The following is a 16,751-nucleotide window of genomic DNA, read 5'->3' as shown; positions in this document are numbered from 1 at the left end:
TCCTAACACCATGAAAGTTGTCTTGCTTATTTTAAAGTGCCACATTTTCCCGTTGTAAAGTTTCTCATGAACAAATGAATGAATGAATGAATGAATGACGAAAGAAAAATTCAATCATTCTCTCTCACACCCACCAGTCACTGTAGCAAATATCACTCAAACCAGCCTTTATTTTGCAAATGTCTGCACACTTAATGCTCTTCTTCTGTGGTATTGATTCAAAATAACCTCCAGAGCTCATGTTTGTGATGGTCGTGATCAACCTTTTTTTTTTTTTTTTTTACAACAATGGACCACAGGAACATCCTAATCACATTTTGGTCAAACAAAGAAAGACAGAAGAATATCCAACATGTTTTATTTAGGTCATCTTGCAGTCACTTTGTTTGTCATCATACATGTGCAAATCTGATAGTGAGTGAAAAGAATGGTCGTGTCCTTGTGAGATCCTCCCTTCAAACGCACCGAGCAGCACCACTGACACTATCCGGCTGGACAGTTGCATGTCTGACAGAATTACTTTCACAGCGGCTGAATATTCATAATTGGCCAAACAACAGGGGCGAGGGTATGTAAGGGAGCAGTTGGCTGTGGAGACTGCGGACGGTCACAGGCCTTGACTGCTGAGCGAGTGTGAAATGCCAAAGCCAGACTGCTCCCCTGCGCCTGGAGGGCAGCGAAGGAGCCGGGCCGGCTCTCACCCACAGAGAGGGGCATCAAAAACAATCTGACAAGACTTCATCTGAAAACGTCTCCTGGCTTGTTGCTGCTGGACGCTCGTGATTATCACAACATCAAAGTCTGCTCTGAAACACAAACATGTCGTGGAGTAAGTTGTGCAGGGAATAATAACGGCTTTCTGGCATTTTGGAGGGATTTCGTCATGCGGCGTGGCTTTTTACACCTCCTCATTCCTCAGCAGTGTCGACACTGTGCGGGCTGATTGAAATCTAACGTTGCCGCTGACATCTGCCTCCCCAGCTGTCATTGTACCACTGTTTATAATTACAGCTGCGGAGGAGGAGAGAGGGTGGGTGGCCCAGACACCTTGTCTGCCCCCTCACGACGGAGCCCGGCACGCTGCTTTAATGTGCAGTGACACAACAGCACAGACCTGCTGCTGCTGCTGGACTCACCGACCACATGGGAGCTTCATCCGAAACTCACTCATTCACACACTCTCTCTCACACACAGATTTTTTTGTGCACAGGAGATTGGGTGTGGCATCTGGATCTCTTAAATTACATACTGTTCTCTTGTTTTGTTTTGTTTTATTTTATTTTATTTTTTTCAAATTGGGTGAAATACTGTTTGAGAGGGCGTGTGAATCAAAAATATGTGAATAATAAATTTGATTAAAAACAGATCAGACCAAACAGAGGAGAAAACATGGATGCGGAAGTGTCCGTCCCTCTCCACAAGATGGCGATGTGAACACGTTTTGTATCATCCACATGATAGCAGAGGTTTTTAAATCAGAGAGGGCTGAGTTCCATTATTGCTCACTGGGAATATTGTGATCTGTTTTGTTGGCACCGAATGGAAACTGTTTTGCCTTTTTTTCTCACTGGTGTAACATTCATGTCCAGCCCAGAGGAGGATGACATTTCTTCTTCTTGTCTTTGCTGCTGATCTCTCTTGTTCTCTTTCTCTTTCTCCTCCCCTTCTGTGGCTGATTTTTTTTTCTTCTTCTGTTGCAGGAGTTCATGACGCAGATTGTTCACATTTTTCACATTCTTGTGTATGTCCCTGTATTTCAAAACAGCGACGATTCAATGATGTCTTTGTTTGATGCACTTTGTTGAGTATTCCAGCTTGTCTGCAACTCCACTTTGTACTTATGACTCGACTACATTTACTTCACATCAGCTGAATCAATACAGGTATCAACAGATTTTAACTACATATGTATTGTATGGATTGAACCGTTGTAGAGTATGTACAGCTGTCAGAATTAGCTCCTCTAAAGTGTTGCTCCAATTACACATAAAGTAATGTAACTCTGAAACTTGTAATATTAATACTTACATCCCTTTTTGCTGATACTATCATGTTGTACTTTTCTAATGCAGGAACACTAATTTGTAGTATTCTTATATTGTAACCAGTGGTCAATAGTAAATAAGTAGCCTACATTTACTCACTTACTTCACTTTAGCTCCTTTTCTGCTTCTTCACTCTGCTGCATTTCTGAGGCAGATACAATAGTTGTTACTCCGTTAAAGTGGCACTGTGTAGTTTTGGAGACAGAAGACTCATTTTACTCACAACACTGAGGTAATAATACAAACTCAGTAGTATTTATTTTACCCATAACTGAATAAACAAGCTCTTCTCATAGGAAAAAAACGTCCCCTGAACACTGCTGTAAGCTAGAAAGGTGGCAGGGTCCGCCACTTACAAAGAAAGTAAAACGGTATGAAACCGTGTTGTCCATTAAGCTCAGTTTGTCTATTCAGTTTATTCAGACATAGAAACAAGGAGAGCTTGTTTAGTAGTTATCAGTGAATCTTTCTCCTCAGATTGAAACTTCTTCAACAAAACCACATTCAAGTTAAAATCTGAATGAAGGCCTTACTTTTTTTTTTTTTTTTTACTAAGAAAACAAGAACTGAGCACTCATCGCATGAGTCAAACCAGCCGTGGGTTGTCGGCCCCGGCTCGGCTTCACACTGAGGCCCCTCAGCGCCCCGCAGCCCTGTGCAGGGTCACACATCGGTGTTGTGTCGCCTCTGGTGGCTGCAGAGCTCAACAGCACACCACAGAGGGGGCTCACGCTGACTGTTGGGCGTTAGATGGCAACATTTCTTCTCTCTGGATGCTCCTCCTCCTCCTCCACCTCCGCCTCCCTCTCTCCTCTCGGTGCCTGTGATTCCCCAGAAAAGCTGCACCACCACTTTCCCACCAAGACAAGAGCCTGCTTGTGTCGGCGGAAAAACAACCAACATGGCAGACGTCGCCGTCCAACCTGACGGGAGAAGCGGCGGGATTGTGGTAATGAAACGAGAAAACAAACACACACACACACACACACACACAACGACGGAGACAAGTGCTGCATGGCGCCCGAGCACAGCAGAGAAAAAAAGTTTCTGACCCGTGTGCGCACACGCAGGCTGGGCTGCTGCGCATTCACGCAACTTCACGCACCTTGTAGATGCGTTTCTGTTTTTTTTCCCTCCTGCAGGGGCCACGAGTGTCTCTCTGGCTCGCTTTCTGCAGATTGATTTTTTGTTTGTTTTGTTGATGCCTAAACTGCATCGTAATGTTCATGTGTTCCCTCTCAGATTGAGGATGACTGGCCGGGCTACAGTTTAGACCTCTTCAGCTACCCGGCTCACTACTCCGGAGATCTAGACTGCGTGTTCATCCCTCATGGCGTCATTATGGACAGGTACCACACCGAAGCTGGGGGCAGGCGTGGATATGTGTTGACACATCTGATAACAACAAGCACACAAAAACAATTTATGAATGTTCAGTTATAAGCACAGGCCTACTACAGTTCATGGAGTTTAGATTGATTTCTTGGCAACATTTGAATCTTTTATCAGCATCTAAATACACAGACTGTCACAAGACGTCATGGTTTTTTTCAGTCAGGCCCAATATGAGGGTGTGTGACTAGGTTGAATTTGATTCATGACTATTTATACTTTTTTTTGCTAATTCACATGATAGAAGATAAAGACTATACAGAATATAGCAGAATTTACAGAATCACAGAATTTGAAAAATGTAGAGTTTGGGTATATCGATTATCAGGCTGATATTCAACATTTTTTCGAGTATTGGTGACAGTCTTAGTGATTTTTCGGTACACACTAAGTTTAAAATGTGCTCCTGCAGGATCCTTTCACACGATGTCCCGCCGACAACAAGATATGATCGGTGACATGTCATGTAAACACAGAATTATCCCAAATCTATCTGCAAAGTAACTTAAGTGTATCAAATAAAAGTTGTAGAGAAGAAGTATAAAGTAGCAGCATATCAAAGTACTGAAGTTAAGTACCCAAAAAATTGACTTTGGTTTATTTCATCACTGTTTTTTGTTTTGTTTGGTTTGGGGTTTTTTTTTAAAGAAATTTTGACACAAAGAGTTTCATTTTTACTGCAGATGAATATCGGCCCCAAGTATCTATTTTCAGTCTTCTCGATTTCTAATAAATGGTCCTGACGAAAGCTGTAAAAGAGTCGACCCCTAGTCCGAAGGGATTAACTGTATTTCACTGTTCATCTAAAAGCGTGAACAAGAAACATCTTTATTATAGAATTATAAATGCTAAGAATTAGAGCTGCAACCCGCTAACCTGATGAACTCACCTGTTATTTTGCTTGTTAATTGAATGATTGATGGTCCTAGTGACGGTCCAGAATACATATATGTTAGTTTTACTCTCACGTATGATGAAGAAAAGCAAACAGATTTTCATATTCAAAGAAGCTGTGAGGCAGCAAAGAAATGACCAATGAATACTTGGTTTCAGGTCCACTCAGAATTATTGTGGACAAGTAGTATGATGCTGTTTTTCCTTGTGTATTTTTTTCCAAGTGTATTATTGCCCAGTTGTAGTATCTTTTATTGTGAAGAAATAGTTTGAAACTTTCTTGATCTGCCCCCCAGAACTTGTTCACTTTCTCCTCAGCCGGAGGCCGAACCTTCCACCAAACCCCGGTGAAATGTGTTTATGTGTTTATGTGTGAGCGTTGGAGTTCACCTGTCACACTGTCTTACAGGACGGAGCGTCTGGCCCGAAACATCATGGACGACCTGGGGGACCATGACATCGTGGTGCTGTGCGTGCTGAAAGGAGGCTACCAGTTCTGTGCCGACCTGGTGGACAGGATCAAGGCTCTGAGCCGCAACTCCAACCGCACGATCCCCATGAGGGTCCACTTCATCCGTCTCAAGAGCTACCTGGTGAGCCGCCGCTCGCTGCTTCACACGCACACCGTTTGACTGGAGTGGCGTGAGAACGGAGAGGAAGTCTTTCACGGTTAACATGATCTATCATGATGGTGGAGTCCCATGACTTAGTCAGAAGACGTGCGAGTTATGTTGCGTACATTATGACAGAGGTATCTTTGTGTAAAGTTGCCTCGAATGTGCTGCTTCATGCGGCCGCATCGAAGCTCAGTCAGAGAAACCACAGACTCTGACATGAGTACACTGAAATTATGTAACTGTGCTGTGATATAAACAGACTTTGAGCTTAAAGTCAGAAATTAGTTCAAGTTCTGTTGATAAATGTGGAATCTTAATGAAAAAATTTACACCAAAAGGCCAAATAATGTGCTTTACTTAACACATTGACATTTCCATTTCCATTTGACTCATGATTCCGTTGGGAATGCACCCAGATGTTTCAGCACGGCATGTTATTTAAACATTCCTTCATTTATTTTCACCTTTTTGTCTCCCTGTGTCCTCAGAACGACCAGTCGACGGAGGATCTCCACATACTCGGAGCGGAGGATTTATCTTTTTTAGCTGGAAAGGTGATATTCCTCTTATCTACGCTATTTAAAAACACCCTGGCTTTTAATCAAGAGCAGAATTCGAACCTGGTGGAACATCATTATGAGTTCTAGCTCAATAAAACAAACAGTGACCAGTGACGTGGAGATGGAGATGGAGGGTACTGATGGATGTCAGCCTCAAGAGGGCAGCCTTACCTCTAATCTGCCATCTCCCTTTCCATCCTGAGGAAATGGTTCAGTGCCTCTGTAGAGGAGATCAAAGATGGCAGTTTCTGACAAACCCAGCGGTGATCAGATGCCGACAGTTGTAATGTAATTGTTTAGCGGCCTTATTCGGCTTCATCTCAGTGGAGAAATTCAGTGTGAATGGGAGAATTTACCTGCTGTCATAGTGGATCAGGAGGTCGACAGTGGTCTAGTTTTTAGTCTTTAGTCTGCTTGTCTTGTTGTCATGTAATCAGAGTCGGTACAACCACATGACTGGAGTACATGCAGGTGTGTGTGTTTATGTGCTGACTTTTAGTGGATCAGAGTCTTTCATTTTTACTGTGGGTGAAATTTGATACCTGACCAAGAGCTGAATTGAGATTGTGAGATGATTTCTAGAGGAATAAAGTGAAATAAAATGATATGGTTTATGCTGTTTTTGTTTAAATGTATAGGATCCCTTAATATTATTTTTAATTTCTGAGCATGGCCGGCTGCGCAGGAAATCAATCAATCAGTCAAGGGAATCTGGGATTCCAATCCCCTTTTTTCATCTCAGAAGGGCTCTGTGGAATTTCTTTATTGGGCTGGAAGCAGGTCGATAAGTCTAACATTAGCTACTGTTGCTCTCTGTCAGTGAAGCGGAGAGAGGAACTGAGACGAGTCAGCCGAGAACGTGCTTAAAGTCACGTCCTTAGGACCGTCTACAGGCTTGTTAAGGGAACCGGGAGAGACGGGGAACATCCGATGTTTCAGGTTGTGTTAACATCTGTTCACATGTGGCCAATAAAGATGTGATAAACATGTATAAATTGTTACCAGTTAAGTATAGCCCCAATAAGTAGTCATCTAAGCCCTTTGAAAGGAAAATTATGGTTTTGAGGAGACCCCTACAGCGGCAGAAATGACTTGGTGGGCATTTAAACTATTGAATAGCAATAAATTTTGTTTTTATTTGCATGTATCTGATACATCTTTTAAAACAACCTCCCTCTCTTGATTTGATCAATGAACTGTTTCTTGTCTTTTCAAGCACAACCATCCCACACCCGTCGTTCACATTTTTCAGTTTTTGTCCAGGTGCTTCTCTTTAGCTGAGAGTGTGAATCTCCACAACTTGTTTGCCGAGTGTTCACGTCCACACGCACGCTCATCTTTATCTCTCTCCACGCATCTGTGCATGCATATGTGGGTGTGTGTGTGTTGACACGTGGCTGAATTACTCACCCGCTTCTACCGGAGTCATAAGTCAGCGAGAGTATTTCTAGGTAATATAAATCAGCTGATCTGAACTCTCGGTCTCTCACACTCACACACACACACACACCCCTATTTAGCTGAGCACACTTGCGCACACTAATGTGCTCTGTAGCCAGGCGTGGCATAAATGCCTGAAACATGAATAGGATATGAGGTAGTAAGCTTGAGTCACTGCCGGCTGCCGTGCTCACAGTATTTTAAGTGTGCCTGTGAAATCCCTGAGCTCCCTGTGATGTACAACTAAATTTAGTCGTCTGTTTGTAACACAGCGCTGCCATGTTTTGCTGGAAGAAGTGAACTCATTGTGTGACAGGGAGCATATTAATATAGTTCAACGCCTTCACCTCCCTGCAGTGTGTGTGTCTGACTGGCAGTAGCTTCCCCTTTTTTTTTTAATATATAGCTCGTTCCTTTCACATTTCTCCAGGGTTTACTGTAGTCTAAATAAGTCTGTATGAATAATGAGGCCCACAAAAAAGCATGACTTCGTGTTTGGCTGAACCTTTCGTTTGAAGGGTAAAGTAAACTGCATACAGTTACACGGCAGTTAAAGTTTTGTTTTTATCTCGACCCAGCTAAGTTGAACTGGAGAGCGACTCCGCTGCCCAGTCGCCTCCATTTGATTAGATAAACATTTTTTCAGAATCTCGGCTATTTTCGGTGTGACTTTCAAAGGAAGGACTGTATCCAATCTGACTTTTGTTTTTCATTTTGTTCTCTGCTGCTCTCAACAACAACAACAACAACAAAATCTTCTTCTACTTCTCCATGTGTCTGTGCGACTGTTGTCGTGAATGTGTTTGTGGTTGATCAGGAGATACAGTAGTTTATTATCTGTTCCCAACTAATAATAATTGTGTGCTTCCCTCCCTCTCTTCTCCCCCCCAACATGCTCTCATAAGAACGTACTGATTGTGGAGGTGAGTCAGCTTTGTTTTTATGCATTTCTGTTTTTCCTCTTCACCAAATAGGCCTATTGTATTTCCTGCTTTGTCGGCTATCCAGGTCAAAAGGAGGCATTTAAAGTTGTTTTTTTCCCCTCTGTTCTACAGGAGTTTGTCCTAAGAAAACTTTTTTTTAATGGGTTGACCCATATTTTGCAAATCAGTGCTGTTTTTTTCCAACCGGATCATAAACTTTGCCCGGTCGCACAATAATTGAATCCGGTATTGGGAGGTGCACTAGTGAAGAAATGACATTTATAGGAAAGAGTCAGTTAGGTCATTCAGTGATTGTTATTTTCTGTACACTCTCAGACATCACATGATACATCACATTGAAACAGTCATTAGTCAATGCTCAAACATCTGTCACTGTGGCCTTGAGGTCATTCCATGGCTGACTGGTACTGCAGGAAGTAATGGAATTGTATTTATTGCAGCATTTCCTTGACTTCATTTTTTTTTATCCATCATTAAATGAGTGCCTTTTTAAGCCTGTAGTTTTACCGTGGGTAACATTGACAGAAATGGCCATGTACAATGTGACATCACCAACTCCCCTCAGCTCTAAGGAGCATGTTTGCAGCTTTGAGCTTTTGGTCTATGGCTTGTAAATTTACTATTTTAGTTCACCCTTGCTGCTGTGAGAGGGAGCGAGTGAACTTTGGACTTACACTCATCAGGTGACAGAGACACGGCTCTGATTAAATGCTGATGTTGCTGAACTGCTTGCTAACAGGCTAGCCAAAATCAGCTTTGATAGGTGATGATTGGTGCAATATGTGAGATCTGACCACCTGTCAAATTCATACTCGTATGCGACTGCTGCAGCTGTGCTAAGCTAGTTAGCTCAATTAGCTGTGCAGCTAGCGGTTAGGACTGGTAGCTTCTGTTTTATAATGAATGAATTGTCAGTCATCAGTGTAATTCAGAGGGGCATAGGGTAGAGAGTATTTATAGTGGAATCGTTACAATCAGGATGACTGACTGGCTGTTGAATGGTGACCATATGTGAGTCACGGCAGGTTTATTTGTTTAACAGCTCTCTAAAACTGGCAGCTTAAAGTGCTTTACACATGGTGGTGGCAAAGAACACATTAGAACAACATTTGAAAACAAGCTGAGAGGCAAAATATAAAGTGACATTTATTTGACTTCTTCCTGAAGCTTGTCCTATTTCTGCTTAGGTTATATTCAAATTAAGAAACAGGATTATCAAAAGAGAACCGTCTAACACCAACTTTTACCCTCTTTTTAAACCCTGTCAAGTGAAAAATGTTAAGTGGAGTGTGTAAATACAATCCTTTCTATACGAAGGGCATGTTGACCTACATCTATGTGACAAAGGTGGCAAGGCACACTAATGTGGCTTCGTTCCACCACTACTTTAACCTCTTCCCAAAGCGAGAGGTCAGAGGCGGTAATGTGTAAAAGATCACGTGGGCTTTTTTTAAATTCCCTTTTTCCCATCAAGTATTTTTTAGAAAAAGGCTCAAAAAAGTACATTGTGACCAACTTCTTCCTCTTTTCTCCAGTTTGAGAGAAATCTGCTTGAGGTCGGCATTTCCCTGTTTGCTTTCTCAATCCAGTTTCTCTGTCTTTCCTATTACAGGCTATTGTTGGCACCGGAAAGACAATGAAGACTCTACTGAAGCATGTCGAAGCCTTCGGGCCCAAAATGATCAAAGTAGCAGGGTAAGTTATGGCTGTGAAGACCTCAAAAACAAAACCGGCCCAGTTGCCCTGCTTTGTGAATCACTCAATTTCCGCCTCCTAGTCTAGACTAGAGAGAAGGAGAGACCAAGAAAGAATAATTGACTTTTTTAAAATGAATACTGCCCCTTGACATCCTACGTAACATGGAGAGATATCTTATGTTACTGTCTGCTCTTCTCCCACAGACTGCTGGTGAAGAGGGTACCTCATAACTGGGCATGCCTCCCTGATTGTATGTACCTGACCAACCCTTTTATCTGCTTTATGACTCAGTTAAAATAATTGTCGAAGCTTGTCAGTCAGTGAGTCAGTGGACCGTGGAAATGCTGGCAATTAATGTTCCTCTTTATCTTTCTCTTTCAGATGTTGGCTTTGAGATACCCAATCGCTTTGTGGTTGGCTATGCCTTAGACTACAATGAGTATTTTAGAGACCTAAATGTAAGTCGTGCCTGTTTTCTATGTGAGAGAACCGTGAGTCAGTTTAAGGGGAGAGCTTGTAATATCTTCCTGGAAACTAGAGACGTGCGTGATTAAACGTTGATACCCCTCGTCAGTCAGCACCAGAAATACTCATGGTTTAATTATTATTACTTTATTATTGAACACATTTTAGTTGGTGGAATTTTTTTACTGAAAGATAAAGTTGCTATATATAAAATAAAAATCTTTCACTAACACCGTCCAGTAATCACAGCACTGTATTCCCCCCCTGCTCCATTTTAAGGCGCCTCCTCCTTAATACCCAGTCTGCTCTGATTGGTTGACTCACACATGCCTAAGCCAGCACTGCTAACAACAACAGAGCAGAGCTGCTAGGCATAAATTATGCAAATGTGTGACATGGTGACGTAGTATGATGTCACGGACTTAAAGGCGGGACTACTGACGAGGCGTTTCAGGAGCAGTGTTTGCTGTGGGAGAGAAAAGATGGAAAACAGTGAAGGAAGTAAATAAAACTGAAACATAATACGTCTCCTTTAACTTCTTATTGTTCATCATGTTTAGTAGAATGGTGTGCTACATATTATAGCAGCATTTAAAAATACAAATTTTCATATTTTTCTGAAATAAAGTTTCAGATCTTTGAGAGTGTTTTCTTTCTTTCAGAGAAGTCAACTAGTCTAAATTTAAACTTCAGGGAACAAGTCGTTAGGAACAACCGTTCTCGTAACACTGACCATCAAACAGGCATTAAATGAAGACATTTTTGTATTGAATAACATGTTCTGGCTTTTGACTGTCGTTTATCTTGTCTCTCTCTTTTTCTCTTTTAGCATATCTGTGTGATCAGTGAAAATGGGAAGATGAAATACAAGATTTAAAGAAAAAAAAAAAATCCCCACAGGATTGCGAAAGAGGTGACTGTTACACAGATGTCATCTGACGGAAAGCCTGAACATTTTCCCCGAGATGCCGTTCACTTACAGCTGCTATCGTGACATTTAATCCCAAGCATCTCCTGTTTTGTTACGACATTCCTTTCTATGAAACGTTGATCTGTTTCTAACAATAGGAACTGACATTAAACTGTTAATTTTTAGCCAGCGCCATCGTTTTGAAGTTGTAATCTTACTTACAGATCTAATTCACTTGGAAGAGGTCTCATGCGTCTGTTGGTGGTTTGACTCTAACTCATACACCGTCTCAGTTTTACTTCCTCTTTTATGCAACGTTGATAACTTGATAATCATGACCTGTATGAATGTGATTTTTAAGTCAGTCTGTGATGAGGGAGCAACTAAAAGGGAGCTGTTTTTTTGTTTATTAAATTAGTGTTAGAAGTTTACACTTTCTTGACCTGTTCATTGCCTTTTCGGTAGTTCTCCTGCTGCCACCTTTTTAATGCTCAGGGGCTAAAAAAAGTAGTTCTGTAAACACTAGCAAAAAGCGCTAACTACCTCTTGTTTTTTAGTACGTGATGTATAGTGGGATACTTCTGACATTTCTGTATTTCCTTTTATAATTAATTTCAGTAAAGTATTTTTAACACGTCTTTGTTCTGTGTTCTCACACTCGCAGTTGACTTGTCTCGGTTTATCTTTTGTAAGATAGAAAAAAACTTGTAACTCACACTTTTTTCCGGGTAATGATACATTGGGTCATTGACACAGCATGTTGAATGGTCAAAAGAAATTAAATCAATTTTATTTATGTAGCCCACAATCACATTGCCCCAGCAGGCTTTCCAAACTGTACAGTGAAATAACATCCTCTGTCCTTTAGACCCTCGATTTGAGTGAGGAACTCGGCATATTGAGAAAAAAAAAAAAAAACTTTATTACAGGAAGAAAAAGATGGAAGAAACCTCAAGAAGAGCCACAGAGGAAGGATCCCTCTCCCAAGACAGACAAAATGATAGTTGTTTATTTTTAAACAATCCTTGAATATCTAAAAAGCTGCTGGGGAGAAATCTTTGTACGAACGTCCTCCTCAGTCTCCAACCCTCCTAAACTTTGCGTTGACGGTTGGATTATTGTGCCTTTCCATTTTTCAAGACTGGCCAAAGCTGCATCCTGAAACATCAGGTTACTGCTGCTTTCTTTTGGTTGAATAAAAATAGGTTAACTGCAAATGAACTAGAAAAAGGAACAAAAGGGAGTCCGTTGTGTTGAGCTGCTGTGCTCTTTGTACACACCTGACATATGACTCCTGGGGAACATAAAGTGCTACAAAGACAAAACTTTTTTTTTTTCCTTCTTTCTTGGTACGGAGGTCTGCTGGGGATTACAGTGGATTGACTCTCTGACCTTTCAACAGAATTTAGCTCCCAGACTTAAAAACTTGATGAAGTACTCCCATAGAGTTGCAATATTACCAACCAATGTTTGAGTCAGCTGTAAATGCACTATTAATGGTAAAAGTCCTACACAGTAAAAGCACAGATGTATTTCTAGAAAAAAAAGAAAAAGAAAAATATAAGTTGTGCAGAAAATTGACCCATGTGAATATTATATATTACAATTTTAATGTTGCCTTAATGTTTTAATGCCTTTTACTGTTAAATTTTTCTGCACAGCATAGTTTAAGAAGAAATTCAAACTATTCACAATGTCATTGAGGTAATTATACAAACTTAGAAATATTTATTTTTTTCCATTGCTGAATAAACAAGATGTTCTCAAAAGAAAACAAGGTCCTCAGAACACTGTTTGGAGCTAGAAAGATGGCAAGGCCACATGTACACAGAGTAAGACAGTAATTAAATAGTGTTGTCCTTTAAGCTCGGTTTGTTTATTCAGTTTGTTCAGACCTGAATGTTTGGGCATAGTAAAAATCAGACAATGAAGATTTCTCTTGTAATAAAAATGTTTCCACCAAACTACACAATGCTGCTTTAAAGAGAATGGTTTAGACCTGCTCCAGTTTAACTAGTGATTGGCACTACAGTAATGTTGCTTGATTTGTATGTAAAGCTGAACCTGAAAAGAGAAAAGGGCCTCTCGCATAAATATAGTGGAGAAAAAGAAACAATATTTTCCTCAAAAAAGTAGTAAAGTAAAAATTGGTACCTGGTTATTTAACTTAATTAGAGGAGTAGCTCACAGGGTTTCTCTGTAACATTTACACATTATATTGTAGTCCTCAGTAGAGCCACTGGAAGTAGAACTGGCTGGGAAGGACAGCTTTGTGAAAGTCTCCTCCCTGGACTGACCTCTGCAACAAAAGCTGCCGATCCCAGGAACAGGTGGTCCCTTATGTTGGGGAGGAATAAAGAGGACATGTTTCAGGGCCCTGAGACTCTCAGCTCGTGTTTTAGTCCACATCTACAATATGTTTACGATAGTGTGTGTGTGCATTTAACCTAAATAATTCGCTCTGGGGAGTATACAATAGCAGCACGATGAGAGCTGAGATTAATACACAGTGTGGCATGTGTGAACTCACATTCCACATCCACTGCCATCCACATGCCAACCCCGCTTCGACCTCACTGTGAACCAAGACATGTGACTCCTCGTTCAGCCTCGTTGTTGAACTGAAACGAAGGCGAGCAAGGTTGAGAAAAAAAACCCCTGAGCTGTTCTTTTGCTATGTCTTGCAGAAACAGTCACCGTGCTCCCTTCAACTCGCCTGAACTGCGTTGAAACTGTTGGAAAACACCACGTCTCCAACAGTGCCGCGAGTGGCGACTTTTTTTTGTAAGCTCGCGCCTGATTGGCTCGCTCGAATGCAACGCCGCTTGTGATTGGCCGAGAGTGTCCTGTTGACCGAAGGTGGACTCCCAGAGAGTCGGGGACGCTGGAAGCGAAAAAAAAGAAAAAGAAAATTCCAGCTACAAAACTACACCATGCGCCTCCCCTGAGTGGGGCTGGAATAATCACCGGGAAGACGCTTGTACTCAAAAGTATATTAAATTATGACAACGCCTGACCATCTTGGAGCTCCCACGCAATGATTTTACTTGTTCTGCTCGCTTTTACGGACACAACCGCCGCCGCCCGCCTGCGATGACTCCTCACAACTACACAGGTAACTTTGTTTTAACTCCAGCCGTTAGCATGGATGCTAACCGCAGCGCTAACAGCCTGTTGCCGCAGTTGGTTTGGCTGTTGCTTTTGCCTACTTTACAAAGCTTTACAGACGGCGTTCAGCGTAGTAAATACGCCAAAAAGTGGCTACGACAGCCCGCACCATCCTTTTAACCCCCTTTGTGGTGGCATTTTTATTTAAGAACAGCAAAGCTGAAGCTCCTTTTGTTGGTCGCTTGAGAACAACAGCTCGACACGCTCTTGCTCGAGCTGACCATCGATCTCGGACAAGAGAAATTCACATTCACCGTCTTTTAAATATCACGTTCAAGTGGGGATTTCCTCTCGAAAACACGCCAGTGACTTTAAGCGACTTGTGCTCTAACTTATATTCTCGGTTGTGTAGGTGTGTTGTAACTTAAATTCAAATGTGACGGACCTTTATGTCGTCTGCAGTTCACTTGTTGCCGTCCATTCATTATGCAGCGTTGACTCTCCACGTTTGTTGTGCTTCATGCAGATGACAACAAGCTCATGTTCTTGTTGAGTAAATAATGCCGTGATGATGTGGTTTGCCACATCGCTGTCTTAATGTCGACGAAACCTAAGGTGATACTCGATAAAGTGTACATGTAGTTTAAAGTACTTTTGAGGCAGTTACTACGAAGCAATTTCGTCATGTTATTGATAATATCACTCCAAGCCAGGCTCGGTGTATTGACTTTAAGTCAGATAAGAGACACACAAGCAGCTGGTAGAAAATAGCTTTATGTTAGGACCTGTTGCACAATGTTCATTGTCCAACATTAAGCACGGATGGTCTACTATTAGGTTCCTTAAACAGCAGGGGTATTGATTCGTGTTGGTTTTGAACAGTGTGAGATACCATATCTACCATAGCAGTTCACTTTGGGATTTGTCTGTAACGAAACAAAATGCAGCAATAACAGATCTCTGTTTTTCTCCTTTTTATTTTTTGCATTTTTGCAACAGGTGGACTAATGAATCAAGAAGCAAGAATGGAGGTGTAAATCGGACCAAGTGGAACATATTTTCTTGCATCCTGCTGGAGTTACCTTTTCGATGTGGGCGTTCACGGATAACTGGATTTTAAGTTTAGTCGAATGATGGCATCCCGTTGGGTTCATTCTTGTGAAGATGATGAGAGACAACAAGCCAGATCTTCTTTCTGTGAGGTAAGCACAACAACACCAACCTCTCATTCAGAGTCAAAATGGTGAATGGCATTTTTCAAAGGGTGATCGTGAAAGTGATTTTTGGGGGCAACTGACTCTCTGGCCCCTGTGTCTTCTCAGTTTGGTCTTGGTGTGGGGGTAGTAATGTGTTTGACACTTTGGCCCAGCTGTCTGTGCTTGTTACAACTCCGACTGGATTATTTGGCTCTTTATCTCGCCAGTGCCCCATTATTTTTTACTTCTTTTGGTAATTGTAGCTGTCAGATATGTGCCAGAAATGTGTCTATGCCTCCCCTGATCTACTCGGGTAGATCTTCATAGATTACAGGTTTCTGTTGCAGATCTGTTCTAAATTATATCATAAATTTTAATCAAACTCATCGCAGAAGGATGTGGGAGGAGACAGTGGCGCTGAAGCAGATAATTCAAGACCCCGTCTTTCAGATTTTAAGCTGTGACCCCTGTAAAACCAGACAGGACACCATCTGCTCCTCTGAAAGCTTGTCTCCTGAATGAGGTCCTTCAGTGGTAAACTAGGTAGCCAGCCCGCACTCTTTGAAATGGAAGGGCACCTATTTATAGAATCCATAGTTTTCTTTCATTCTCTTGATTGTCTTTAATCTAATATTCAGCTCTCCACTTAAGCCCCCCCGCTTTTTTGTGAATAGTCTGTTTATGAGGGATTGAAAGCTCCTTATGTTGTTACTTCTAGCAGACTCGATGTACCAAACTAAATTTGATTTTAGATGAGGAGAGCAAAGCCTATCTTGGTACTCAAGAAGATATTAAGTCAATTAGCGAGCAATAGACTCAGTTTTATTGGGTTTGTTTTTATGCCATTTATACTTTTGAGTTTTCCTAGAGCCCTGAAAGTAGATTTTTGGTATTAAACACAGCAAGATCTCATTCCGAAGCCATGCTGAAGAGACAGCTTGTGCCACAGCCAAAAAAACAAAATAAACTCAGATGCTGTGTTTACCTTTGCATTTATGACAATCTGAATACAGCCTCATAATTTCTAAATAAGTTTAATGAATGAATGTAATAGCACCTAACAATTCTGAAGTAGACAATATCCTGAAATTAACTCCAGGCAACATGCTGTGTTAGTATTCATTATTAAAATGTTCCCTTGTTGCATTTTAAAAAATCTTTATATGACAGACAAGAAACATATCTCAGACATTCTTTTTTAAATGATAGTATGGTGTGAGGGGAAAAAAACCTCAGCACAGTGCAGTGCAGTCAGTGGAAATCCTTCTTTTAGCTGCCCCTCTAATAAGGCTACCACAGAAACCAATTCATGTGCTAATTTTGAGCCGGAAACCCCCCTAGAGGTTTTGGTCCTGGGATTTTCTGGAAACGATGACACTCTGGCATTAATGATTTCAGAAGTTTGTTGACTGGATGATTTTTATTTTTTTTAATTAACTTTTTGCAAACATAAATAAACAGTTTATGGTTGCCTCAGTTGA

At 41.3% G+C, this 16,751-nt stretch overlaps 2 protein-coding genes and 1 long non-coding RNA gene across 4 annotated transcripts in view; 2 read left to right on the top strand and 1 right to left on the bottom strand.

Moving 5' to 3' along the window:
- Positions 1–2,818: 2,818 nt before the first annotated feature.
- Positions 2,819–11,397, top strand: prtfdc1b (phosphoribosyl transferase domain containing 1b). The gene is made up of 9 exons (XM_037083270.1): positions 2,819–2,995; positions 3,289–3,395; positions 4,742–4,925; positions 5,438–5,503; positions 7,855–7,872; positions 9,506–9,588; positions 9,795–9,841; positions 9,973–10,049; positions 10,886–11,397. The coding sequence occupies exons 1-9, from the start codon at positions 2,948–2,950 to the stop codon at positions 10,931–10,933; spliced, it is 678 nt and encodes a 225-aa protein (XP_036939165.1). The 5' UTR covers positions 2,819–2,947; the 3' UTR covers positions 10,934–11,397.
- Positions 11,398–12,662: 1,265 nt separating this feature from the next.
- LOC119010799 lies at positions 12,663–13,749 on the bottom strand. Its single transcript, XR_005072062.1, has 2 exons — positions 13,497–13,749; positions 12,663–13,303 (listed from the first exon to the last, which is right to left on the bottom strand). It is a non-coding gene; the product is annotated as an uncharacterized LOC119010799 (long non-coding RNA).
- A 128-nt stretch (positions 13,750–13,877) lies between these two features.
- The window catches only part of arhgap21b (Rho GTPase activating protein 21b), a 35,943-nt gene continuing 33,069 nt past the window's right edge, over positions 13,878–16,751 (top strand). The window contains exons 1-2 of one of the 2 annotated variants that reach the window (XM_037083268.1): positions 13,878–14,081; positions 15,074–15,276. In XM_037083268.1, the coding sequence (XP_036939163.1) occupies positions 15,205–15,276 (72 nt within the window). In that variant the 5' untranslated portion in view covers positions 13,878–14,081; positions 15,074–15,204. The remainder of the gene's footprint in view (positions 14,082–15,073; positions 15,277–16,751) is intronic. The other variant, XM_037083267.1, reaches the window with a different exon arrangement.

Source organism: Acanthopagrus latus, chromosome 21, assembly GCF_904848185.1.
Source record: "Acanthopagrus latus isolate v.2019 chromosome 21, fAcaLat1.1, whole genome shotgun sequence".
Lineage (NCBI taxonomy): Eukaryota > Metazoa > Chordata > Actinopteri > Spariformes > Sparidae > Acanthopagrus > Acanthopagrus latus.
Note: the sequence above shows the minus strand (reverse complement) of the source record. Positions and strands in the feature narration are given on the sequence as shown.

Excerpts from the sequence above, each read along its gene's own strand:
- prtfdc1b (XM_037083270.1), top strand. The coding sequence starts at position 2,948 with ATGGCAGACGTCGCCGTCCAACCTGACGGGAGAAGCGGCGGGATTGTG. Across the intron at positions 2,996-3,288 it reads GGAGAAGCGGCGGGATTGTG|ATTGAGGATGACTGGCCGGG; the intron begins GTAATGAAACGA and ends GTTCCCTCTCAG. Across the intron at positions 9,589-9,794 it reads AAAATGATCAAAGTAGCAGG|ACTGCTGGTGAAGAGGGTAC; the intron begins GTAAGTTATGGC and ends CTTCTCCCACAG.